At 41.1% G+C, this 27,974-nt stretch overlaps 1 protein-coding gene across 3 annotated transcripts in view; it reads left to right on the top strand.

Annotated features, from left to right (window-relative positions):
• Positions 1-27,743, top strand: part of SVEP1 (sushi, von Willebrand factor type A, EGF and pentraxin domain containing 1) — a 118,416-nt gene extending 90,673 nt beyond the window's left edge. For 2 of the 3 annotated variants that reach the window (XM_059492970.1, XM_059492969.1), the window contains 13 exons: positions 48-2,827; positions 3,815-4,040; positions 5,131-5,286; positions 7,092-7,155; positions 7,831-8,004; positions 8,955-9,128; positions 9,552-9,725; positions 11,023-11,199; positions 12,527-12,697; positions 17,578-17,673; positions 20,842-20,937; positions 23,521-23,614; positions 25,198-27,743. In XM_059492970.1, coding sequence (XP_059348953.1) covers positions 48-2,827; positions 3,815-4,040; positions 5,131-5,286; positions 7,092-7,155; positions 7,831-8,004; positions 8,955-9,128; positions 9,552-9,725; positions 11,023-11,199; positions 12,527-12,697; positions 17,578-17,673; positions 20,842-20,937; positions 23,521-23,614; positions 25,198-25,228 — 4,413 coding nt within the window. In that variant the 3' untranslated portion in view covers positions 25,229-27,743. The remainder of the gene's footprint in view (positions 1-47; positions 2,828-3,814; positions 4,041-5,130; positions 5,287-7,091; positions 7,156-7,830; positions 8,005-8,954; positions 9,129-9,551; positions 9,726-11,022; positions 11,200-12,526; positions 12,698-17,577; positions 17,674-20,841; positions 20,938-23,520; positions 23,615-25,197) is intronic. The other variant, XM_059492971.1, reaches the window with a different exon arrangement.
• The last annotated feature ends 231 nt before the right edge of the window (positions 27,744-27,974 follow it).

Here is a 27,974-nt window from a genome sequence, read left to right as displayed (position 1 = left end):
TCATGCCTCTGCATTTCAGACATGTCTCTCTCTTAACTGTTTTCCAGGACACCACTGGGCACTTCTTTGAAAATCAGGCAAATTATCAGTGTGACTCTGGCTACCAGATGGTTGGGAGCCCAGTGTTTATCTGCCAAGCAAACCGGCAGTGGTACAGTGAATCGCCCCCTTACTGTGCTCCCCTCAGCTGTGGAAAACCACCATCCATCCAGCATGGCTACTCCAAGGGAGAAACTTTTGAAATGGGCTCCAAAGTTGAGTTCTTCTGTGATGAAGGCTATGAGCTGATTGGAGATGTTTCATGGACGTGTCAAAAGTCTGGGAAATGGAGCAAAAAGCAAAGTCCCAAATGTGTGCCAGCAAAATGCCCAGAACCACCCCTGGCAGAAAACCAGCTGGTCTTGAGAGAAGTGTCTTACCAAGTCGGTGTTGTACAGTTCTCCTGCAAGGAGGGTTATGTTTTGCATGGCTCCTCTGTACTGAAATGCTTGCCCTCCCAGCAGTGGAATGATTCCTTTCCCTACTGCAAAGTTGTAGAGTGTTCTGCACCTCCCTATATCCCCTTTGGGGACCCCTTGACTTCATCCCTTCATTTTGGAAGCACTGTGAAATACATCTGTGTGGATGGGTTTTTGCTGAAGGGTGAGTCCACCATCAGGTGCCAGGCTGATGGCTCATGGAGCTTGCCTTTGCCAGAATGTATTCCCGTGGAGTGTCCTCAACCAGAAGAAATTCAGAATGGCATAGTTGATGTGCAGGGCCTCACCTTCCTTAGCACAGCCCTCTACACATGTAAACCAGGTTTTGAACTTCTAGGGAACACAACTGTCCTCTGTGGAGAAGATGGACAGTGGCTTGGGGGAAAGCCAGTTTGCAAACCTATTCAATGCCCAAGGCCTAAGAAGATTCTCAATGGCAAATACTCATTCACAAATTTCCATTATGGACAGACAGTTAGGTATTTCTGTGACAGAGGTTTCCAGCTCCAAGGGGAGGAAACACTGCGATGCCTAGAAACCGGAGAGTGGAGTACAGAGGTTCCCTCTTGCAAGGCCATAAATTGCCAGCCCCCTCAACCCATTGAGAATGGCTTTGTGGAGGGTGCAGATTATAGCTATGGGGCCATGGTCATTTACAGCTGTGTGCCAGGCTTCCAGCTGTCAGGCCTTGCCATGCATACCTGTGAAGAATCTGGGTGGTCTAGCTCTACACCAACCTGCCTTCCGACAGACTGTGGCCTGCCTCCTCACATTGACTTCGGAGAGTACGTGCAGCTGAGACACGGGGAAAGGCGTCCTGACCAGGAGAGTGTTACAGAGAACCCCTCCCTTTCTCATGTGTTGTTGGCTGACAACATGAAGGACTTCAAAAGTTCTTTGAAGGAAGACAGTGCAATGCAGCTCACCACTTTCTTATTTGGAACTATCATTTTATACACATGTTACTCTGGCTACGAGCTGCTGGGAAACCCTGTTCTAGCTTGCCAAGAAGATGGGGCTTGGAACGGCACTGCCCCTGCCTGTGTTTCAATAGAGTGCGCCTTGCCATCCCCCCCAGAGAATGGCTTTTTGCACGTCACAGAGAACAGGCTCGGCAGTGCAGTGAGGTACACCTGCAGGCCAGGATTCACACTGGTTGGCTCTGACACACGGCTGTGTTTGCCAAGTCGGCAGTGGAGTCACACTGCTCCTTACTGCAAAGCATTAATGTGCAATTCACCTACCCATCCTTTGAACGGGAAGGTAAGAGGGGAAAACTACACATATGGGAGTGTTGTCTACTATGAATGTGATCCTGGTTACCAGTTAAATGGCCCCGCAGAGAGGAGATGCCAAGAGAGCCAGAAATGGGATGGCAGTGAACCAATCTGCATTCCTGTCTCCTGCGGCCCTCCACCAGTTCTGGAGAATGGTCAGGTAACTGGAGAGGACTACACATACCAGAGACATACAGAGTATGGGTGCAACAAAGGTTTCCTGTTAGATGGGGACAGGAGTAGAGTCTGCCTTGAAAATGGAAGCTGGAGTGGAATCACTCCGGTTTGCAGAGCTGTGATCTGCCCTGTGCCGCTGCCTCTTCCCAATGGGAGAACTACTGGCTCAGATTTCAGCTTTAATAAAGAAGTGCACTATCACTGCAATGATGGTTATAGCCTGCAAGGAGCATCGACGCTTACCTGTCAGAGTGACGGTACCTGGGACTCAGAAGCACCACACTGTGAGCCAGTCATTTGTGGACCCCCTGAAGACATCTCCCACGGCTTTCTGAATGGCTCAGCCTTCACTTTTGGGGAATTTGTCCACTATATATGCTTCCCTGGTTATGAGCTGCATGGCAATCCCTTACGGCAATGCCTGTCCAATGGGTCCTGGAGTGGGAGCCTTCCGTCTTGCCTACCCTGTGTGTGTCCTACACCACAGATTCAAAATGGGATTGTTCTTGGTACAGATTTCAGCTGTGGGATAAGTGTGCAGTTTCAATGCCTGGAGGGCTTCAAACTGCTGGGACCTCCTGAAGTCACGTGTGAGGCAGCTGGCAAATGGAGTTCTGGGTTTCCTCGCTGCGGACAGATTTCCTGTGGTGCTCCACCCATCATCCCCAACACATTTATCAATGGGAGCAGCTCTGAAGATGAGAACACAATCATCTATACCTGCTTGACAGGTTTTGTCATGAAGGGGGCTCCAGAACTGACTTGTGTGGAGACAGGTGTGTGGAAGAAGCCATACCCAAGCTGTGAGCTCTTAAGCTGTGGCCCACCACCATCTATCCCAAATGCAGAGGTTCTTGGGAACATTTACACCTATGGAAGTAAGGTCCAGTACAGGTAAGGATGATACTGCTATTCTGTTTTCATTAAAAGTCTCTGAAGGAAAGAAGATGGAAGGTTCATGTACCTTCAGTTAGTGCAAATTTCTACATACTCAGATTGACACAGCCCTCATTGCCATGCACTTTATAAAATACTGTTTGGAAAACTCCAGAAAGGCATTTCAGCCTCTTGGGCTGATGCTTCCACTGACTTTAATTTCCCATTTCCATTTGCTTTCTTATTCTTCTCCACTGAAACGGTGTTTTCAACATATAGGGTTTTTTATCAAGTGACAGCAACAGTCAGCAGGGTGTGCAGCTTCTCTCCTCTTGGCATTGTATTTATGGTTTCCTTCTGCTTCAGGTGCCTCTTGTAATACAAAAGTCTTGATATCCCTCTTCTCCCATTATCTGCATTGCAGCACTGTGCTGTCTGGAGCACTGGAGCAAATTACTCCTTTGATAGATATGAGAAACTGGGGGGTTTTTGTAAATTTCCTGGAGTACTTTTGCTGCCTACTACTAAACCCATTAGTGCAAGCCAGTTGAGTTGTTCTTGGTGAAGCACCATTGAGTCAGCCTTGGGTGTCTAAGCAAGGCTAAGGCTTAGTTTGTTCTTGGAAGAAAGTGAGATCATCTTTAGAATTGCTTGCTGCTCACACACTCTCTCTACCTCACCAGAGGCCCTCCTAGCAAAGAGATGGGCAGTGTAGAAATTGCCCTAAAACTTCCAGTACCCTCTGAGTACTGAAGCCACCAACTCATTTTCCATTGTGATGCTACAGCAGGATGAAACAGCTGGAAATGAAGTCTGAAGTCTCCAGCTCTTGCAACAGAATTAATTCATTTGAGACATATTTCTTAGAGGCTTACCTTGAAGTAATAGAAAAATCTCAAGACGTATTATTAACAACTAATGCTGAAAAGTTACTGTCCTGACTTTTTAATTTATGGGTTATTCCTAGCTGTGTCTCTCTGGTCAGGTCTTCATGCTGTGTTGCAGATGTCTGGAAGGCTACACAATGGCGACAGAAGTGGATATATGCACTTGCCAGGAAGATGGACAATGGTCCCCTCAAAGTATTTCCTGTTGCCCCAGAAAGTGTCCACTTCCAGAAAATATCACTAATGTAATCGTTCTTGGGAACAACTTCACTGTGAATTCAAGCATCACTTTGTCATGTGTAGAAGGCTACACTCTGGTGGGAGCAAGCACATCTACATGCAAGGTACAGTTTTATTAGCACTGCTTTATTCTGCTGGCCTTCTTGAATTCAGGAGTGCTTCTCATATCTTCCTTACCTTTTGGCCCTTAACTGGGCACATCTAAAAATTTCAAAGCATATTCTGCAAAATATTTTATGTTTAGTTGTTTCCCAATAAGAACAATTGTTTTCTATGTATGGACTTTCAGAACTAAAAATATTTTATTTCTCCTTCCATCAAAAGGCTGTCTTTTAGAAAAGCATTCATTTTAGAAAAGCATTCATTTTATCACATGCCAAGCATTAAATCACTATGTCTGAGATTTAAAAAAAATTATGTTCAAGATTTCTAATATATTTTGAGGATTGCAGGCAGAGCTTTATCTCCAGAATAACAGGCAGTTGACATCCACTGTACATCTGTAGAAACTTGAATCCTCTGTTAAAGAACAAACATCTTAATCAGTTCCACTGGTAACCTCCTGTCACATTAGCTGTGGACAGCCTCATCTTGAGTTTGTAAATAGACTTTTAAAGTCACTAGGTACACTTGTATGAGAAAAGCTGACCATGTGTGGGTTTGCAGAGTAAGTCTTTCTTATTAAATGTTTTCCCCTCATTTTGCTGTTTCAAATATCTGTAGGAGAAGTTGTCTTTGACAAGTGTTTCTTCAGGTATCAGACTTCCCTTAGTAAGTCAGAGAAGGCTGCTGAAGCACTTAGTCATAGTGTTAGACATTCAACCAAGAGAGAAATACAAAACATGAAATCAGGCAGATGTAAGTTTTCATTCTTCTGATATGTTGTTCCCTGAGTGGTTAGGTGACCTTGCCCCAGTGAACTTGCTTTTCCAAGCTTTTTTCCCCCCTTTTTTTTTATTCCATCTGCCTTTTAAATCTCAAGCTAAGTGTTCCTGCCAAAGATAACTCTAGTCTATGTTAACATCTTGAAAATGTTACTTAAATTACCAAGTTCTATAAAGGATTGAACAGATAATATTATATCTGTACACCCACAGCAACTGGATGCTCCTACCAAGATTTTTTTTTTTCAATTAGATATGATTGCACATATAAAGCAGTGCTGTTACATTTTTAATTACATTTATTTTTCAGGAAAATGGTGTTTGGGTGCCACCATTTTCTGATGACATCTGCAGTCCTGTGTCTTGTGGAACTCCAGAGTCTCCAGAGCATGGATTTGTGGTTGGCACTGAATACAATTTCAAAGATGTGTCTCTTTATAAATGTGACTCTGGCTATGAATTACAAGTAAGCAAGCTCAAATCCCCAACACTCTAAGTTCTCATTTTCTGTTCCTGAGTGATTCCTATGGACTGCCTCATTCATTTTGACACCATGGAAGCTGGGTGTCTGCTGTTTTTTTTTATTGTCTGTAGATAGTTCATGCTATGTTTGGGACAGTCTTTGAATGGTTTAAGGGTGTAGTTGAAGCAAATATCCTGTTCAGAGGTATATGTCCAGCAGGTATCTTGCAATATTTGAGTTTTCTTAACTGAAGTCCTCTGCAAATGCAGCATTACATATGCTTGTGATCATAAGTCACAGAAGAGTTAATTTCTCATGTACTTCCTTAGCCAGAGTTAGACTAGGTTTTTTTTTCTGATTTGTAGTGTCCCAATCATTGTCTGTGTGCCAAGAGTTGTGCCTTCCAGACTTAAAGTTCCTCATAAACTCCACTGCCCTTAGTTCTATGACATTGCAAGATGGTATTAAAGTGATAGATCAAAGATATTCCATTTTGTTCAATGACAGCTTTATTCCCTGATGGAGGAGGAATCAAAGTTCTTTCCTGTCCATTGTTTTTATTACAACTTTTATCCCAACCTGAGCTCTGAAACAGCATTGCTTTCCCGGTATCAGGATTCAGGCTAGCAAGTTCAGAGCTGGCTCAGTGGTGTTTTCAAAAGCTGCAGTGAATTCAGAAATGACAGTAGGTTGCTGAGGCACAGCATGATCTCCACTGTTCCCAGGTGATGAGTGAGACATGAGGTGTGAGATGTCTCCAGGACAGAGGCTGGCTCTTAATGCCGGTTTTGTGTGGGTCAAGCAGAGTGCAGGATTGCACTTCCTTTGTACTGTTGTAACACCAGTAACTAATTAAGAACTTCATGCATGTAAAATCACCCAGTCAGAAGTTAATTCACTCAGCCAAGTTAAAATTAGAGTTTGGAGAATGCTTAGGTAACAAAGACTTTAATTTTCATTATGTTGTCAAATAGTGCAAATATGCACTGGAGTTGAAGGTGTTGGTATTTAGACAAAAAGGTAGAGTTGCTGTTTCAAATAATTCTAGGAAGCAGTAAACCAGTGTTGTTTTACAGTAATAAGCTCTTCCAAGCTTCGTAGTCCAGTTTCGCCACCTAGTGTCAAACTGTGTCCCCACTGTAGGAGTCCTGCTTTCTTCCTTTGGGAAGCAAATTCCATTGGGTGTGACGCCATAAAACAACATGTCAAACATCTACTCTTTATCGATAGGTCTGCTTTGTAATAAAAGTACATTACAGCAAGGGACATAATTAAATATTGTCCTCCATGTCTCTGGAGAATTAAATCCTGGGCTATTAGGCTGTCCATAAAACTTGTATGTAAGAAAGAAATAATGTAATTTATAGCAAATATAAAGAATGAGTGTTTGGGATGTGGTTAAATCAGCACATCATGTTTATCAAACTCAAGCTTGTATAGTTGTTGAAAAAATTCCTAGTTGAATTTCCTATAAGTAAGTCCTGAAAGGAGAAAAATTGTCATCACAACACATTCCTATGAGCAAGAATGATAAAACTGAAAAAAAAAAAAGATGATTCTCCAGAGATATAAGGACAAGAGAACTAACTGGCCCCACAAACTTTTGATTTATAAAAGACACCCATCATTTTGCAGAAAATTGTGCCGTAAACTCTAAGAGTAGCCTTGGGCTGTAGCACTTCATTTTCTCTTTGGATGGGTGGCACATGGAGAAAAAGCTTCCTCACTTTACTGGATACTAAAGATGATGGGAGAAAAGAGTTTATTAAAGCAAAGTTGTTCTTTGAACATTTTCTCTTGTTTCACAGGGTGATGCAGAACGGACTTGCCAAGAAGACAAGCTTTGGAGTGGCAGTGTGCCAGTGTGCAGAAGTATGTTCTACCTGAATCTATCGCTTAATGTTGGTCAAGGGTGATGTCACACAACAGAACTCACTAATGCTCATTTTGCTTTATAACCCATACTGTCTGCATTTACCTAAGGTTTTTTGGTAAGTACTGCTGGTAACAACCTGGAAGGGCAGAGTTGCTGGTGTGTGCAGGTAGCAGTGTGAAGAAAATCTCTCCACCTTTCTGCCTTGCTCCTCTGCAGAGAGCTTCCAGTCTGACACTTGAGGTCATGGGTTCTGCGGTTACTGAGGACCTCTGAGCACATTAGTTGCCAGGAATTACACATATTTAGCATCCTCCAATGTAACTCTGTGGATGTCATTCTCAAAGGCACTTCACTTCTCTGAGATGTCATTGATTGCAGTGCTGAAATAGGAGTTTCTACACAAATGTTTACATGGACTTCAGCTGTTGGCTGAAGGAGGCAGCAGTTTCCTGAGGCTTCCTGCCAGCACAGTCGCAATAGATTTTTTACTTTTAGCATGAAGTGGAAGCACCAAGTATGATTCTGCTCTGCTACTCAGGGACAAATTCCTGGCAATGACCAGGTAACTGCTGTGTTCTTTCCTGTTTCTCAGAGTAAAACCTGTGGAGGAGCTATGAACAGAACAAGCCATACGCATTTTGTTTGATTGGAAAGTATTGCTTACATTGCAGGAATATCATGTGGACCCCCAGATATGATAGAAAATGGATCGGTTCAGGGAGAGGAGTTCCTGTTTGGCAGTGAAGTTTTTTACAGCTGTGACCCTGGCTTTGAGCTACAGGGGTCAAGCAGAAGGATTTGCCACGTTGACAGAAAGTGGAGCCCTTCTGCCCCGACATGCATACGTAAGTAGCATGCAGAGCAATGTTATGTCCAGGAAAGCTAGGGCAGGAGGAGAGTGTTTTGTCTGGCTTCCTCCCTGTCTTTCCCTCCAGCAAAGGGCTGTAAGAGGAGCAGCAAGAGGAAAAGCCAGCAGTACTTCTCTGATCAGAAGCAATCTCCTTTTGGCACATTGAAATGGCATAAACATAGAGAGGGTCATGCTGAAGTCAGTAGGGTAGGAATGTGGCCTACTATATCTGACTTGCCTTGAATTATGATGTGCAGAGCCTTGGACATGTTCACCCCTGCCATGCCAAAGCAAGTATATCTTGGCCACTGAGTATGTCTTGGCCAGAGCTGTGCTCCCTAGGATCAAGTCTTGGCTCTCTATCAAGAAAATAACTAATTGAAGGAGTTTAGGAAGAAGGATTTATGACTTATTTCATACGGCTTATAAATAAAATGCAAATATTTATAGTCTTTGCCAATAAATAATTTTCCATCTTTTCTTGCTGGTGTCATAGTCCTATGCCTTGCATTCTTCTCTCTCACCTTTGATGAGTTTACTTGGTCTCCAAAGTGTGGGACAGGGGTCAAGATTCTTCTTAAGTACTGCCATTGTTCTGGAGCACATTTTGAGGTCATCTTCCACTGTAGGAGCACAAAAGGGACTAAAAATGCAGCTTCAGGCATGCACAGAAGAAATATTCTGGGTCCTCTGTTGGTTTGAACACACCTCATATCTTATAACACCACCAAATACAGTTAGACACACTTTCAGGTGTCTGCGGTGTGAACCCCAGGAGAAAGGGTGGGAAAGGAATTGTATAACTCTTCATGAAACAGTTCACAGCTTCTTTCCTGCTGTCCTTCTGTTAATTCAGGATGAGAACAGAGCTATCAGATGGTGTGTGACTCATAGAAGGAATAGTCTTCATTATGTATAAAACCCAAAAGTTTTCTTCTCTCCTAGAAATTACTTGTGGGCTTCATCCTTCCATTGAAAAAGCAGAGGCCATTTCTACTGGAAGCACATACAGAAGTAATGTAACCTACGTGTGCAGCTCTGGATACCATCTTGTTGGGCCCCAGAATATCACATGTCTTGCCAATGGGAGCTGGAGTAAGCCCTTGCCATTGTGTGAAGGTAACTGTTTGGTTTCATGTCCTGGAACATTTCAATATGGGATAAGCAATAGCTCCTCCCTTATGCATGGATATCATATAATCCAGAGACTGAGCTGCTTTTGAAAAATGATTCTGTAATATGGGGTTTCTGGAGAACCTATCAGTGGCAAGAAAGAATGATTTCCATCTTTCTGCCCTACTGGCCCCAGTCTGAAGTCATAAATGTGTCCTCACTTCCCCATTTTGTTGGGGCTTTTCTTCATCACCAGAAGAAGCTTCTGTTCTAGGCTGGCTACATTTCCTTCCCAGGGTTACTGAATCAATGTTCTTCATGATTTATAAGTCTACATTGACTTTTAACATAATGTGTTATTAATTTAGGAAATGTTTGAAGTCCAGGACTAAATATCAAGCTGAATTAATAACACCCCTTCCTTTGCAGAGACCAGATGCAAAATTCCAGTTTCCTTGCTGAATGGGAAAGCAATTTATGAAAACAATACAGTTGGCAGTACAGTAACATATCTCTGTGAGAGGGGATACAGCTTGGAAGGAGAACCAGCAGCAGAGTGCACAAGAGATGGAAGATGGAGTAATCCCTTGCCTCTCTGTAAACGTGTGTGTTTGCTTTGTAATGGAAAAGTTTTTGCAGAGAAACAATAGGGGCAGTTACTGCTACAAGTTAAAGCATTAATTTCTCTGAGTGTATTTTTGTGACAGTAAGAGAACAAGCTGCCTTCTGCATAGGTCCCTCTAGTTGGAAAGATGACATAAAATGGAGTTGTTGTTATAGTCAAACACTTGATATATAGTAGAAGTAGGTGAGAGAATCATTTGGAGGAGAAGGGAAAGGGAGACTTCATTGTCATCCACAAGTGACGTTGACAGAGTGCAAAGGAAAATGTGCCAGATTCTTCTCAGAGTTCAACAGTGGTAGAGTGAAATGCAATGGACACTAGTTGCAATAAAGCAAAGCTCCAGTGAATTTTTTGAAGAAACTTTTTGCCATCAACAGAGTCAAGCAGAGGAGAAGAAACCCAGAGAGGACATGAGATCTCCATCCACAGTTACCCAAATTTAACTCAAATTTCTGATCAGGTTCCAGAGCAACTTCTAACCTAGCTGGCCATGTTTGGAGAAGAAGGTTGGACTTAATGGCTGTATAAATTCTTCTGCAATTCTGTGAAATAGTGTGTTTTGTACATGTTCACTGCACCCACACACCCACAATAGCCTTTCTTGTTACTGTATGTGTCTGTAACTAATTTAAGACCTAGTGTAGTCTAAGGATGGTTAATTTAGACATTTAATTTTTGTATTGCAAAGTACTTATTCATTTTAGTATCAAGACACTGACATAAATCTCTGCTCTTTATGGAGCCCATATTTTCCACACTGGTGATGAGATCACCAATAGACCATGCAAAACTAGGCCAGCAAGCTTACAGCCAGCAACAAATAAAATTAGAGAGATTCTAAACCCCAATGAATGACACAGTAAGTCTCTAATCAAACATCTGAATTTTTGCTGCTCTTTATTGATCCAGCCCCTCCGAACATGAATTAGGATAGGTCTGATTCTCTTTTATAGGAAGGTTATGGAAAACAGGAAGGACAAGAGAGAATGGTTTCACAGCAACAAGTTAAATCCTTAGTATGTCCTTAGTATGGCATCAGCAGAACATGGTAGCAAGCCATGAGGCAGCAGTGAATTAGAAAGTTTTTAATTACTGTTTTATGACCCAAATCTCATCATTTCAAATCAAATTACAAATTGGATTCACATCCATTCAGCATCCATTTCTTCTCAGGTGTTTTGGGTTTGAAATTTGCAGAAACTATTCTAAAGTGGTCTCTCTTCCTTCCGTCTCTTTTTCTTCCCTTCTTTTCCCTCACACCCTTACTTTTAACAGCAAACCCTTGTCCTGTGCCTTTCATAATCCCAGAGAATGCCCTTCTGTCAGAGGTGGATTTTCATGTTGGCCAGAATGTATCCATCAGGTGCAGGGAAGGCTACCAGCTGAAAGGGCAGGCTGTGATCACCTGCAATGCTGATGAGACCTGGACTCCAGCCACAGCTAAGTGTGAAAGTAAGTACAAGACATGCTGTTCCACAGGGATTGGTACTTTCCAGAGGGCTCTAAGAAGCTCTAGAGAAGAGCTATGTTTTCTTTCTAACAAAGGTGTTCCTTTAGAAGGACTCAATACATCTGTGTGGGTTGGTGTTTCAACAGTATTCATCCTACTATTTACTAGGCCCTTCTCTATATGTATTCTTCATTTACCTTTTGCAAGCCCTGGAGCTGGGTTGGTTGCTGGATACCCTAAATACCCTAAGAATGATTTCTATGAGATTATGGGTGATGAGACAAGAGCTGCAGAAAGATGTGCTGCCTTTTATTTTATTTATTGATACTCACAGCAGGCAGTATCCTTTAGCAAGCATGTTGGAAAGCCTTTTGACTTCTTGTAAGCAATACTGTTTAGACTCATGGGATCACAGAATGGGCTGGGTTGGAAAGGATGTTTAAGATCATCTAATTCCAACCCCTCTGCTATGGGTAGAGATGCCATTCATTAAATCAGGCTGCTCAGGGTCCCATCCAGCCTGGCCCTGAACACTTACAGGTATGGGGTATCCACAGCTTCCTTGGGCAACCTGTTCCAGCACCTCATCACTGTCTGGGTAAAGAATTTCTTTCTAATATCTAAACTAAACTTCTTTCAGTTTAAAACCATTGCCTCTTGTTCTGTCTCTATCTTCCCATATAAATACTACCTCCTCTTAATAAGACCCTTTAAGGAACAGGAAAGCAGCAATGAGGTCTCCCTGAAGCCTTCTCCTGGATCCATGCTGAATAATCCCAGCTCTTTTTACCTGTCTGGTTAGGACAGATGCTGAATCCCTCTGCCCTTCTCTGGACCCGTTCTTTCTTGTCCTGAGGACCCCAGAGATGGATGCAGCACTCCAGATGGGGTCTCATAAGGGCAGAATAGAGTGAGATAATCCCCTCTCTCACCCTGCTGGTCTCACTTCTTTTGATGCAGCCCAGGATATCAGTGGCTTTCAGGGCTCTGTCCAAAAATGCAGCTGTTGGTTCATGTCCAGCCTCTCACCATGAAGAACCCCCAAGCCCTTCTCAGAGCTGCTCTCAGTGACTTCTTCTCCCAGTCTGTACTCATGTTTGGTATTGCCCTGACCTGAGTGCAGCACTTTGCACTTGGCCTTGTTGAACATCATGGGATTCTCATGAGCCCACTTCTTAAGTTTGTCTGGATCCTTGGACTCCATTGCTGATTGACCATCTGGAAGGTGTCTGTGACACCTCTGCCCCCAACAGCATTGTCTCCAGGGTTAAAATCTGTGTCATGTAGGCTCTGCAGCTCACCAACATCTGGATGGTTTCTTTTGTTTAGAGATATCTTGTGGTCCCCCAGCTCATGTAGAGAATGCTCTGATTCGTGGTAGCTTCTATCAGTATGGAGACATGATCACCTATTCATGCTACAGTGGGTACATGCTGGAGGGGCCCCTGCGGAGTATTTGCTTGGAAAATGGAACATGGACAACACCACCTGCCTGCAAAGGTAAGTATTTTTTACTAACAGAATGATAGCTTAACTTGCCATAAACACAGAAGTGTCATCCTAGGTGCAATAAAAAGTGAAATTTTTGCTAGTTTTAGTGCAGTCATATTTCCACTCAGGGCACTTAATTCCATGTTATTGCTTTATTTCCAGTTTAAAGAGGAGGCTTCCATAGTTTTTTCTTTAGTCCTAGCTAGTCTTAGGGTTTCTTTTGCTACAGTGTTGTATCCCACACCTAGTATCTTTTCTCCTGACATCTTTTGCAAGAAAGTGACAGACCTAGTTATCTTCTTGACAAGCTGACCTGTTTCAGAAAAGCACTGCCAGTCAGTTTTTCACAGTCAAAAACTGAACACTGCAGAAACCAAAATAGAACAAATGGGTTCTTAGTCCCTCACTATGTTTAAAGTGTGGCAGCTCCTGAAATTCAATTTGCAATAAGAGGTAGATTGATATAGCTCACTAAATAATACACACTGAGCCCTCTAGAAAATCCATAGATTTAACAATATACCAGGCTTTCTACACTTGGATGATCAGCAGGTATTTGTTATTTCTTGGTCTGTTGAGCTAAAACATTCACTTTTTTAAAGCCAAGAGTTAACTCTTCAATTTATAAGATTCAAATAAATAAAAAGTTTTGAACAGAAAATGGGGGAAACAAAGAATTGAAGAGAAAATAAGCTCAACAATAAAAAACATATATAAGCATATTCAAATACTAACTTAAAGCCATGGATGAGTCACAGCAAAAGAGTTCAGGGTCATAGGGCTTTGGTGGAAGAGATCTTGTCATCTGCCGTTTCCATGTCAGAAGCGTGGCTTGCTCTCTGCTGCTGGGCAGCTGTGGAGCAGGGAGTTAGCTGCACCCTGAAGTCTTATTTCAGACTGTGGAACAGCCACCATGACAAATTGAGCTTTAGGTATTTTATTGAGAAAACAGAAAACCTTACAACACAGCAGTGGCCAGTCACAACCAGCCCCATTCCTCTTCACACAGAAGAAGAAAAGTTCAAGGACACTCACCTGGGAGCATTGGAGTCATTATCAGAATTGTTAGGTCAGCCTCTCCTGCAAGTCTCAGCTCCCCATATCAAAATACAAGCAACATTTCTTCCTTCCTCAGAGAGTTTCTGTTCAGGTTAGAAGCCATTTGGAGATAGAGGATTCTATACTGTGCTAAGCCTGACAAATCATGGACCCCTCATCAGTTTTTTTATATGAATTCTGACAGTAAAATATTATGAATGTTAATAGCTAAATAAGTTGAGTTACCCTACTCTATGAAAGCAGGCACTCCCCTAAATTCCTGTATGTGATAGTTACAATGTCTTGACTAAAAATCATGGATCAGTAGAGCATTTTAAGGAGAACCAGAACCAAAGAAGAGGGTTTGCAACTCCTGAATATTTCAGGAGTAGAGTAGCTTTTCCTGAGAAACAGGTTTGTCTTGGACTTGTGACCATGGCTTGCCACTGGCATGAACAACTACCCATCACGCAGCCAAGTAGAGAAGATTTGAAGGAAAAGCAACTGAGTTACTTCAGTTATCATGATGTGTCCAAAAGTGCTTTTGGATATTTGCGCTCCCAAAGCACAAGGCTGTTTCTAAAAAGTTTGTATTTCTAAACTGTGATAGCTACAGAATTCAAGGGATCTCTGCATAATAGCTACTTTACCTAAGCTAGAATTCAATAGCAAAATTATTTGGATAATATCTGTTCCAGTTGTAGCACTTTGGATTTTTCAATTGTCCTTTTAATATCACCAGCTTTACTTTTTATTCTTATTTAATATTTATTAGTTACAAAGAACTCCTTTATGCCAAGGGATGCAATTGTCTGCTAAGAAAGGTCACCAGGGACCAAGAAGGGCTGATCTGCAAAGCGCTGTCAAACATTCTGTTTGCAACACTGCAATATGTATTGGGACTGTTCAGAGGAATAAGTATTAAGGAAAAATTATTTCAAAAAATGTGGTGAAGAGGTGGAGACATGATGAAGGTGGAAAACAAAGCAGCATAACCTGTGTATTAAGAGAGGGGAATAAAAATTTCCCTCCTCTTTTCTAAAAGGGGATTTTAAAAGAGGTAAAGATGCTCTGAGTTTCTGAGAGGACTGTCCTGCATTTTCATGACATATGTCAAAGTGATCTTTCAAAACTGCTTTATGATTCATATGAGTGATTTTCCTAACAAAAGTCCTACAGGACCCAAGCCTTTGTGGTCTACATCAGAAACTACATGAAAGCACTCTTTGTAATGACTCATGCTGCATTTCTTGTTTATGGCTGTGTGAGTTGATTATTAATATGTTCTAAGCCTGCTTGAAACGTTCTGACCCAGCTGAACGGGTTTGTTAATGTAAATATTATAATTAAAAAGCAGACTTCTTTGGAAGAGCTCTCACCACAGCCACACTTGCCTGAATCACCACTGGTTAGAGGTTGCTGGCCAGATTCTGATCTGAGTTTCAGGGGTGAGAAGTATTAGCCTGGATCTGCTGATAGTAATTATCTGCAGGACTCATTAGGCTGCTCAGATGCGCGCAGCTTACCTGACTCCTTACCTGACTTTCTGAAGCACTCTAAAACTCTTGTCTGTTTGCCCTCTTCACATCTTGTTGACTCTGAGTGGTCCATGTGGAGCTGTCAACAAGAAAGTTTGTACCCCATCAGCAAATAAGAACATTATGAGAGGGAAGCTGGGGCCTGGGGAAATTGTTCACTTGCAACCACAAGGAAACATTTTGCAAAGCTGAAAACAGATAACAGAATTTATTTTTCCCCTTCTGACACGTTTGACTTGCAGCAGAGTAATGCTTTTGTGTCCTGTGTCAATAAATTTACAAGGGGATGTCAAAAGATTGATACCATGGATGTGAGATTTGCTACCATAAATTAAAGTCACAATTGATACTTTCTATTCTCTCCCCAGCACATCAGGACTGCATTTGTGGTTTTTACAATAGACAAAAAAAAAAAAAAAAGAGATCTCAGCTTAACATTTTTCTAGTCTTGTCCATTGATAAGAGTAATCCTCACAGATACAGACAAGTAGTCTTTGCTTGCCTAAATTGGTGTATAACAAGTGCACATCTAGGGATGATACATTCTCATTCAGTTTCACAACCAGAACCTGGGCAGAAACCCAGGAAAAGCCTATCTCTACCTGACATCTGATTACTGACTAGCAAGGAGTTGCCATCCAGAGCAATTTTTGTAACTCATGAAATATCTGCATCTTCTACATTAACAGAGAGGAAGAATATTTCAGAGACCTTATTTTGTGGGCTTTGAATTTAATGTAGGATATCATTTATACATGAATATTGTACCTCACATCCCATTATACATTCATGGAATATTGTTTAAGTGGTGTAGATCACACAAAGCTTTAAATGGTTCTTCCATTGCAGAAAAGAAACCTGTTTGGCACACTATTCTGCTTTAGTCAACACCCAGAGACAAGCTGTCTATGTAGTAATAGTTTTTACAACAAAAATTTTCAAAATCACTGTTAAAATATTGTAAATTATATTAATCTTTCAGAGATCTCTTCCCATTCTCATTATCAGCTGACACTTGATGGGAAGGCTCTTGAGACTGAAAAATAACATGGCAGAGCCTTGGCCTCATTTCAACAGACTCCAAGCTGTATCTTGCATTTTGGCATGGCTTAGCTACAGGAGTGACTCAAGTTTGTCTCTCTGAGGGAAAGATTTGCATTCTTCCCAATGAGGATTTCAGGTCTGAACAGTGTTTCAGTGTGCCAGTCCACTGTTTGTATTGAATGCTAACAAACACTCAAAGCTTAAATGCATATTTTGCTCACCTAATAACTAACTAACAATAGCAGTTCAAATGCAATTAGGAGTTCAGATTGAGTTTCCTGAGATTACTGTCAATCTTATTACTTATTTGTTCTGTCATATTGTCTTGAAGCTGCAATTTTTTATTTTCTCCGTATGGTGTGTACACCAACATGAGAAAGATCATGCTTTCTCCAATGATCTTTAAATATAACATGTTTGTGCATAGCTTTCACCTGGTTTTCTAAAGTAGACCTGGTTTCCCTGGATGTGTATGACAAGAGATGGTACAGTGTCATCGAAGTGACAAAGAAGTCCAAAGTCTGTCCAGCCCAGGCAGCACATTGGCCCAGCATGACAGACTCCACTCCAAATTCCTCACTTTCATGATCAGGTGCATATTAATAGGAACGGAAGCCGAGGAGCCGCAGTCAGTGTGAATGCTTGGCGAGGTTTGTAGTCATACTTTGAGTTCCAGAGGTGAATACTTACTGTGCCACTGCTGCACCCTTTTTGGTCACTTCTCATTATGGTGGATGATAGTGCAGTAAAAATTGCCTGTTCTATCACACAGTTAATCTTACTTTAGACAGTGTATGCCAGATGGCATTATCTTGGTGTTTCATACCAAGATTAGAAGAAAGCTTGATTCTATTCCAGAGTCAATGTAGAAGGCCTGGGTGAAGGGGTGAGGAGGGTGTATTGTATGGGTATTTTAATTTTGTATTACAAAAGTTAGTGGGAAAATCAGATAAAGAATAGTGTCAGCCTTGAAACAGTATCCAAATAAATTATTCAACTATAAATATGTCTACATTTTCATTCTTTCTGTGGACAGTCTTTTGATTATCTTAATGATTCCACACTCTTGCTTACAGTACCTAATCAAACACATAGAGCCAGAAGATGATGTAGCCCTTGAAATCAAAACTAGGCAATGTTTCTGAACTTCACTGCATTTGTTTGTTCTGCTCTAAGCTTTACTCTGCAAAGGTCTGTGCAAGTTACTGCTGAGTTACTAGGCTTCTAATTCAGTGTCCAGAGTTTGTAATGAAGTCACGGTGTTTCCAGCTGTCTGCCGGTTCCCGTGCCAGAACGGCGGCGTCTGTGAGCGACCCAATGCCTGCTCCTGTCCCGATGGCTGGATGGGCCGTCTCTGCGAAGAGCGTATGTATGCCATCCCTAACTGTAATCCTAAGGGTTTTGTTGGTAATGATGAAGATTAATTTACTGCAGTGAACCAGAAGAGGCATAACAGATAAAACCATAAAAATCATTAATATATTCTGCTTGACAAATGTAAGGGAACAGAAAGGTATATACTTGGCTTGTTTCTAGAAAAATAACTGTTCCCTTACATCTTCAAAGCAAAATAAGCACTTTTTAAATTGATGTGATTTTGTTTCTCGGTGCTCTTTCACTGTGGTTGAAGAACACCTTGTTTCAGTTCTCCAAAGTCTGTTTCTAATAGCAATACCTGATAGTTTTGGGGAATGAACAGTGATTAGAACAGAAGAGACGTGAGCGTTCTGCTGGTGGCTACATTAGTTTCTTGGCTTCCATTTTTATCAGTCTGTGGTTATGAACCTCATCAGTTCATGTTCAAATAATGTAATGTGTCACATTTTCCAGGCTGTCCCTCCTGACCTGTGTACTTGTCCCTCACAAGTTCTAGACTGATTTTTCCTGTCATGAATTTCCAAATTATTAGAGAACTGGAACTGTTGTCACTGAAAAGAGCCAAATCTAACTCTCAAATCAGATTCCCTGGGTGACATTGGGATGCCAGTTTGATCCACGTTTCTCTTCATGGTGGTCTTAGCACAAGGAATTTGGGAGATTTAACCCTTTCAGCCTGGCATAGCTGCTGCATGAGGAGCCTTATTACTGTACATATAGTAAGGCATAGCCTATGTGGAGAGAAAAGGAGGTGCCTTTATTTAGTATTTAGTATTCAGTATGTATTACAGTGACCTGAGAGGGTCTTCAAGGTGAGAGACATGGACGAGAATCTTAGTTCATGATCAAAAGGCTGGATTTATTGATATATGATATATAATACATTATAACTATAATAAAAGGAATAGAGAGAAAAGTTGCAGAGGCTTGCTAAGCTAAGAATAGAATAGGAAAGAATCCATAACAAAGTTTTGTGTCCAGCAGAAAGCAAGGACAAACTCTCCCATGAGTGGTCAGCAAATCCAAACACTCACAGAAGACCAATCACAGATGCTCCTGTTACATTCCACATCAGCAGATAATTAATGTTTACATTTTTCTTCTGGGGCCCCAGCTTCCCAGAAAGGACAAATCCTAAAAGAGAGGATTTTATGAAAAAATGTCTGCGACAAGTATGGCCCTGATGTAAGGTTTTAGCATGTCCAAGATCTACAGCAGGGGTGGTGTCACTGTCCCCAAATCTGAGTCACTGCCTCTGACTCTGAATATATATGGAAACCTACAAAAATTGTGCACATTCTCATCTACTTCTTGGAAAAGAATACGGTTCAAGTATTTAAGATGTATCATGTGTTAAAATGGTCCTCTGAATCTCTACAGCTTTCAAGTCTTCTCTGTGACAGTATCAGTTACACATGGCAGAAATTAGTAGTAGATACAGAATGAAAACAAGAGGTTCAGCAAGTTTTATCTTTTTGCATTTATGGAAACTCCAGCTATGTAGTGTATTCACACAGCTCCTCTTTTTCTGTCCCTGTGCCTGGCAGTATCACCACAGCCATTTGTGCAACTGAGTCCTGTAAGTCTCACAGTCAGCAGGAGAGGATTGCACCCTGTGTCTGAAAAATTGTGTTTGGTATCCCACAATTGAATTTATTAGTTTCATCAGTAATGACACTTGAAGCATTCTCTAGAACTAGACATTTTATTTATGATCCCAGCCATTTCAGTCATCATCCAATTCAGACTGGCAACTGACCAGGCAGGTCACACTTCATGAAGGTACAGGCACTAGGGGTTTGGTTTGGTTTGGTTTTTTTGTTTTGGTTTGTTTTGTTTTACTTTAATATAGATAGTTAGAAAAAGGGAAAGAATTCCCACAATTGGTCAGTACAACACCAATTTTGCATTGCTTGTCAAACAAGGTGCAGCAATGAACAGAAAAACAGTTTTAGTCTTTGAAGTTGAGGGCCTGTTCTGGAAGCCCAAGGAATTTTTGAGCACTAGCACTGAGCACTGACTTGTCAGTATCAAGCCACAAAAAGCACACTGAGAGAATTTAGTCACCTTGTAGTTCACAGTACCTTTCACAAAAAAGATAGGATTCATCTTCTTGAGAGAGAGAGAATGGTCTTCCTGACCATTCTAAAGAACTTGCATGGTACTACAAGTTTAATGATTTAGAGAAGTATTTTCTGGTGATACAAGTTAGTCCTGTGAGGTTCGTGGAAGTTCACAATTATTTTTTTATCCAAGCTGACTGTACCTGCTCAGCTTGATCTCTGCTGTGCAGCAGAAGAGGAACCCCTACCTGAGTCTTATGCAGCCCCCATCCACCGTCCCAGTATAAAATTCTACTGGAAATGCCTCTTGAGGGTCCAAATTTGAGACCCAGCTCAACTTTTGCTCTTCTTAGAGCAGGTACACTCAAGTACTTTGTTCACTTAGCATAGTGGGGATGATAGTTTTGTGAAGATACTTAAAGCATGAACACCTGGGAATTTTGCAGATCTGCTCCTAGGAGCAGTGTAGCTCAATTGCTGCTCTGTCCAGAGGTCATCAGCTGATTGGTATGTGCTTTGTTTCTTCCCCAGAGTTTCCAGCCCTAGCCTTTTTCACCCAAAATGCCTTATATCCAAGCTGCCTTTCCCAAGGGGCATATAGTTTCACCTGTCTCAGCATGTTTTCACTGGCCTAGACAAAGTGCTTTTCTATGGGCAAGGCACAGATTAACTTGTTTTGGATGCTACATCTGCAAGCCCAGAGAATTCACAAACAATCCAGTTTTTTGTGATTAAAGCATGAACTGGTGTCGTTAGCATCATCACAGAAGTGGCCAATGTCTGTGGATATTACATGTGAGATACAAACAGCCCTGGCTCCTTTCCCATGAACACAGAGCCTACAAGCACCTGAAGGACTCCAGCAATTGCTCCAGCCTATCCATTTCTTTGCCCCTACTCTTTGTCATATCTGTCTGTCGTGCCAGTTGTATAAGCTGCTCATGCCTGGTGGTAGGTCCTGCTCAGCTCTGCTCTCCATGCAAACAGTTCAAGGGGCAGTAGAGTTTCTGGTTAAACATAAGCTCATCTCTTGCACACTCTATTCTTTGCTTTCATGGGAGATAATTATTTTTTCTGGTTCTCTTCTCCTTAGCAATATGCATTCTGCCATGTCTCAATGGAGGTCGCTGTGTGGCCCCTTACCAATGTGACTGCCCCCTCGGATGGACTGGATCACGCTGCCATATGGGTAAAACTTCTCACCTGCCTTTTTTCTCACTTTTTGAGACTGCTAGCAATAACTAGCACAGTTCTCTAGGGACTCATAAAACTCCTGAGCTTGTCAGGAAAACCCAGGCCTACAATAAGGTTCCTGGAGGATTTGCTGTTCCCAGCTGTAAACTACCTTCAGACTAGTCCCTCCCTGATGAGTCTTTAAAAGTACAGAAAAGCTTGCTCTCAAAAAGGACAGACAGTATTCACAAAAGTACTCTCTGCAAAAAGCAGTGCAAAGGAGAAAAGGTTTCCAAGGAGAAGAATAAAACTATTTTTCTCAATTCCAGGTGCATGATTTTCATTTCCATCTTCAGGAAATGCAGGTCACCATTAAATTCACAAACAAGCTGCAGGTATTACAGAGGTTTTTCACCACATAGCTGTCTGGTTTGGTGGATGCCCACTGATATCGTGGGTACTGAATCAGGACAGAGAGCACAGCAAAACAACGATTTAAGGGTGATTGAATTCAATAGATACATTGTACAGAGGCACCTTACATTAGGTATCATCTAAGTTCTTTGAGCAAATTCAATGTGCACTTCTTTTTACTGGATCTCTTACTTGCACCTAACCGAAGGTGAAGGTCATGGAGCACACAAAAATAGTGAGAGGTAGGAGGGGAGTGATTCTAGTGTCCAGGTTTGTGGCCTAACCAGTCCGTTTATGTGTGATGAGGTTGGCTCTACTTATGGAAAATATTTGAATCTGAGTTTAGAATATGGGATTTCATATGAAGACTGAACAAACACCAGATTTTGAAAGACTATTCCCTGTGAAAAGACAATAAAACTCAACAACTGACTGATTACTGAAACATCTTTCAATCATTGTTAAATCTTAAACACTTACAAATATTAGCTATTTTTAAGCATGTATTTCAGTTTCTTCAGTATTTTTATTGTCCAGGTGTACCTTAACTGATTTACAATAGGAGCTTAACATGAAAGCCCCGCTTTGCCTTCCTGCAAGACTTTGAAGTAGCTGATGGGGTGAGCTGGGAAGGAATTCATGCCTCTGGTAATGAATGTTCATAGTATTTGTTTAACTGATAAGCATGGTGAATCTGAGGGATAAGCTGTGCAATACACTGCAAACCAAATCCTTCTGCAGAAAATTGAAATACCAGAGAGAACATTTTCACTCTGAACTATTGTATTTTGAAGGGACTCTTACCTAACACATAATGCATCATTTCCTCTCATATTTCACAAGCTTTGCAGCTATAATAGGTGTTTGAGGAGGATAGATGGCTTCTTGGCTTTTTGGCCAGCCATTCAAATCTGTACAGGCTTGACTTGCTTTTCAGTAGCTAAAGGGAAAATTATAGTGAACAACTGCATCTGCATCATAAACACTGCTTATGAAGTTTTTTAATCATTTGTTGTTTCAGCTACTGATATTGACATTTTGCTGTGATAGAGAAATACTTCAGTGACAGCTAAAGATGTTTTGGTCATATGCTTCATTCCCAAATCAGAAGTAATTTTCAACATTATGCACTTGGTGCACTTAATTGTATATGGATGGTCTATCACAATAGCCTCCTGCCATTGTTTGTTCTTGTTTGGCCCAGAGGAACTGGAGTAGGTTTTTTGCATTCCTGTGACTACTCATTTCTATTTCCTGTCATTCCATAATAATTAGTGCTCCCTAATGCATATTCCTTGCAAAAATATAACCCAGACTTTGTCCACACTATGGCATTATATGCTTTAAAGTATTCACATATTTCCTGCAATATAAATGTTTGTGTTTGAAGGACCTCATTAAGTTTATATCTAAATTGGTTCTATAAACTGTGTGGTTCTTTACCTTTCAATCTCAAAATTGATAGGAAGACTTGAAACTTTGACTTGTGTTTGGTTACGTGGTACCCTTGGGTTAGACTGTCACAAAAAAGCATATTCAGCCAGGCTCAGCGTGACCTGTAAGGCAGACAAGGGTGTTTTTTCTAATGCCCTGTTGCAGCTAGTCTCACCTCTTAGGGCTATCAGCGTCTTTCAGGATCTTACTGTCATTCTCTGATTCCTTTCCTTGTCTCCATACGGGTGTCATTTCGTGAAGTCTTCCTCCTTGCTTGCTATTGATCTGTGCATGGCTTTCTCACCTTCAGCTTCCTCTGCTTTTGCTGTCTCTTTCTATACTTTTTTCCCATGTCTGGTGTCTGTTTGTCCTGGCTAGTGTTAAGCTGTCACATACCTTTAAAAAAAAAATCCACAGTTTATTCCTGTTCATTTCATGATTCTTCTAATTCTTGCTCCTACTTCTGCTTGCATTCCTTTGTTGTCTTAATTGGAATCAAAGAACAACAGAATTTTTAAGGCAATGTGAAATTACCCACTGGCTGTTTCAGGCAGCTCATACAATGCATCAGACAGCAAAAGCAGTAGAAGGAGTCAAATCACACTTAGCAGACGTATGCTTCTCAGGCTGCATTTCCCATTCTTAACAGAATAAGGCAGGATGGATTTTCAGTGTCCTGCTACTATTCCTCAACAAATCAGCTTGTTGTGGATGTGCTCATTAATGCAAATTTGTGTGTGTTTGTGTGCAGCTGTTTGCCACTTGCCTTGCTTAAATGGTGGGAGGTGCATACGACCAAACCGGTGCTACTGTCCCTCTTCCTGGACTGGACCTGACTGCTCTAGGTAAGTGTCAGTGAGCACTGTCCCAGGGCTAGACTGAATCACATCCTACTGAACTCTAAATCTGAGGAATGAGCAAATAATTTTAACATTTTGAGCATCTCTAGATTCTGTAAATCAGTAACCTTTAGATGCCTCAAGTTTCATGGGCAATATGTAAAGACCTTAGAGGGTACTCTGCAAAATGATTGCCAAACTTGTAGCAAACTCTGAAAATTCCATCTTTACATGTAATCAGAGAGGCAAACCCACAATGTTTAGACTGATTTTTTCATTATGTAAATGGAGGTGGAGTTTTAACATGTAATACAGAATGTTCTTTGGGAAATTTTGGTGGCTTACTCTTTACTAGTGTTCATTTTGAGCTGTATACACCTCAGCTAGGTCCATGTTTAAAACTGGGGTTATGCAATGTTTATTATGACTTATGTAAGTCATCTTACACCCAGCATTGAGTGATGTAATCATTTAAAGAGTACAACAAGGTGCCCCTGAGGCAAGTCCAAGTTCAAATCTCCTGGCAGCTCTAGGGCCATGATAGCAAAAAATGTGTATACCTCAACTCACACAGCCTCTTGCTGAACACAGTGGTCATTATTCTAGAGAGCTAAATAAGAACCAGATGAATATAACTATTTTTCTGCAGGGAACAGATGAAGCCTGTGACATTGTAATCTTTTCTGTTCTTCTTTCTGGGCAGAGAGTGACAGACATTTCTTCCTATCCCTCTGATAGACAGTTTATCTTAAAACTATAGAAGAGATGCTTGACTGACAAATCACATTGTCCAAAACAAATAGTGTTCAATTGTCAGCTGTGATTATATATGCCTTTGTAAAGCAACTTAAATGTATTGCCAACAAGTAGTACCTTTCAGCTTTAGAAAGGTATGCATCTGAAGTCAGGTAGTATATCCATTTAGGACATGAAGTAGAAAAGCCCAAATTCAGCAGGCATAATAGCCAAAAATAGTGGAGCTTATCTCATGATAAAAGTTTCGGGCTATTCCCAAACCAGATTATCCTTGGTTTCTTTTGTTGTCCAAATCCACAGCTCTGTGCAGCAGAGTACAGAAGGTGGGTCATTAGCCCTGGAGGATTGGGGTCTAGCAGCTTGTTCCTTCTAGGGAGGACATGTGTTTGAGATGACATTTCCCAAACATAACTGGATGGGTGAAGAAAGAAATGAGCTCTGAGATCTGTTTCACATTTTGTTAAGTTTTGGCTTCAGTTACTTGTGGCTCTTTATGGGATATGATACCTAGGAATTCTAAAAAAATACAGGCAAATAACATGATACCAGAGATTCCCTGCTGCAGTTAACAAGGTGTGGATTTATAAGGGGAAGCTAAAAGGTCCCAAAGTTTTTATCAGCATGCAGAATAAGACTAGTTCCAAACTACTCTGTGATAAGCCATGACTTAAATTAAATGTCAGATATTTCTATTTCCCATGGCACTCTCTCCACCTCTTTGAGCTGTGGCATTCTAATCCATGGTATACTTTCAGACACCATCCTCTTGTGCCTCAGTGTTGATCATTTCATATGTTCAGCACACCACTGATTTTACTTTGTTTTTGATGCAGGAAGCGGAAGGCTGGATTCTATCCCTTTTAACATCAGAGCAGCAATTCTGCATTTAGATATCTTTCTTCAGCCTAGGCACCAAGGCTTGGATTCTAATGCATTGTAAATCAAATCCATTGTTTCCCTTCCCCCACCCCTCCCCAGCTCCCTTGTTTTGTATTTTATTTTGTGATACATCTTTCAATTTTTAAAGAAATCCTCTGTATTTTTCATTTATAAAAGAATTATCAAATATATGCTGCTACACAGGTGTCATACACATACAAATGTAAAAATTCCTACAATCCACTGCGGAAGTGCTTGTTTAAGGTGAAGTCCCTCCCATTTCTTACATTAATTAAGCTAATTAAACTGTACTATACTGCCAGATGTGATTAAACAGAATATGGCAACTCTGCTTAGGAGCTTCAAAGAATACTACTGTCCAGCAACTCAACAGTAAAGTGTGTTACACAAGGCTGAATGAGCCTCTAAAGTCTGCATTGGGCCTGTCTTGGAACTTCAGTTGATAAAAATTATAACTGCATGTGATAAGATATGCATTGCAACCACAGTTTCTGGTGAGCATAAGAAGAAGATTCTGTAGTGTAGTTTATGTGACATTAACTTCATTGGAGAGTTACTTAATGGGAGGCATCAGCATGAGCTTTACATGAGATTTCTTAGTAAAAGCGATGAGGGCACACCATCTCATTCAGAGAAGAATGGATTAAGTCTAGCCAACAAGAGTCTTTGAAGCTTTCTGACCTACAGGCTGTTCAGGTGTAGCTCTAAGCTGAATAATCCAGGATCCAGCAGTAGGAAGCAGATGGATCTCTGAAACTTGCACCTTCCATTTGCCATGGGATTCACAATCTGCCTGTAACCACCATCCCTTTCCTATATAAATGAGGTACGTCTCTTCATAGGTATCTGCTAGGTGAATGTTTTTGATATCTTAGGATTGAGTCCCAATATCTTACTGTCCCTGAGATGGAGAGAGAAGGCACCAGCTAGGTTTATGAGTGAAAGTTTGCTATTGCTTGCAAAAATGTTGTGGTTTTGTTATGCAGAATCCTCAAAAAATTGGAAAAGACCTCTCTTAAACACACACCGGCAGAAATGCTCAGCTCACTGAGAAATACTGAGAGCATACATCTGAGCAAATATAATCAGATTTCTTATTCTCAGACTGGTGATCCCACTGTGTCTGAGGAAAACACACATGAGTTCCACCATTAAGTCATGCTCTGATGAACTGAAATGTTAAAATTTATGATTAAGTAGAGTGGTGGACAAGACAGAAATCGCATGCATTGCACCTTTCAAAGTCACATGTTTGGTAACTGTTATCAGTTAGCAAAAAGTCTGATCTATGAGAAAAGATCTTAGAGTCAGAACAAGAGTCATTGATCAGAAGCTCCATTTTCCCCAATAATAACAAAAAAGTGTAATTTGCAGTTATCATTGGGAAAGAAAGAGAAATAAATTTTACCTTCTGTAGCTTCCTATTCCTGCTTAGTTACCCTCCAGATTAAGAGTCTGCACGACTGCCCCACCCCACTTCATGGATGTACCTTCCTTTTATGCATGAACCCTGATACAGGAAAGTGATAGGACACCAAAACAAGCTCACAGTAACAGGGCTCTAGTAAATACTGACACATAACTGATGGCTGTTAGCCTAAAACCAGAAATGGAGAAGAAAGAAACAAGCAAAGTTGTCAGCCATTAGGAGCTTTCAGCCCATTAAAAGAAAAACAGATAGTAAAGAATAGGAGTCATTAGGGGATCAAATTAATGTGAATGTAGATTCCTTCCCAGTGGGAGCTGCAACCAGCTGAAGAGTTGTGGTTTTAGCTCCCACAACCTTCTTTTTCTAATGAACTCTGCTAGCATGTAGCAAAAATCTTCTGTCTCCCAGCTCCACAGCCATCGACGTTTACAGCTTTGACTGAAGTTGGTGTTCAGTAAGTAATGTCCACATTTCAGCACACAGTCATCACCATTTGTAGTCACTTTGTTCCTTGACTTCCTTGCTGCCTTAACAGCAAATGAAGGAAAGCTGCATTGAGCAACACAGGACTTCTCAAGGGAAAAAGTGGATAGGTGAGAAAAGTAGATCTTTATTTATATGTCATTCTCGTCTTTTTGTCCCTTTTCCAGTGTGCTTCTCTGGTGTGTCCTCTGACTCTGTCCTGGTCGTGTCCAGAGCAGAACAGCAGTGGTGAGGAAAGTGCTTAGATCTGGCAGGACATTGCTGGACAGTTTAGGGCTGGAGAATAGCTTTTAGCACCCCAGCTTCACACTAGTGACTTGTACATGGAGTCCTGGGATCAACCCAGTCAACACGTTTTTTAAGGAGATATGGTGTTAGGACAGAATAGCTGAAACTAGAGGCTGTCATATTAGTGCTATTGATGATGTTTTGATACTTGCTGGAATATTTTCCCCACCCTACCCAGTACTGTATTGTCATTTATGTCACTGCTTGTTGTGTGTTTTAAACAACTTCCATGTGATGCACTTTACACTGTAAATAAAGTTGCACCCTGTTTAGTACCTATATAGAGGCAACATTGTATTCTTTTTGTAAACCCTCACAACAATTATATGAAGCTATTAATCTTTAGGATCTGATGGAAAAGACTACAAAAATAGACCTCCACTTAAACAAAAAGACAAAACAATTGCCAGCAAACTTAAGAGGTTGTAATGGATTAGTCCAGATTTGGATTTGCAGATAAAAAAGCAGTTAGCGCCTCATTTTTCAAATCCTTTGCTCTGCTAGGGCAGA

This window comes from Ammospiza nelsoni, chromosome Z (assembly GCF_027579445.1).
Source record: "Ammospiza nelsoni isolate bAmmNel1 chromosome Z, bAmmNel1.pri, whole genome shotgun sequence".
Lineage (NCBI taxonomy): Eukaryota > Metazoa > Chordata > Aves > Passeriformes > Passerellidae > Ammospiza > Ammospiza nelsoni.
Note: the sequence above shows the minus strand (reverse complement) of the source record. Positions and strands in the feature narration are given on the sequence as shown.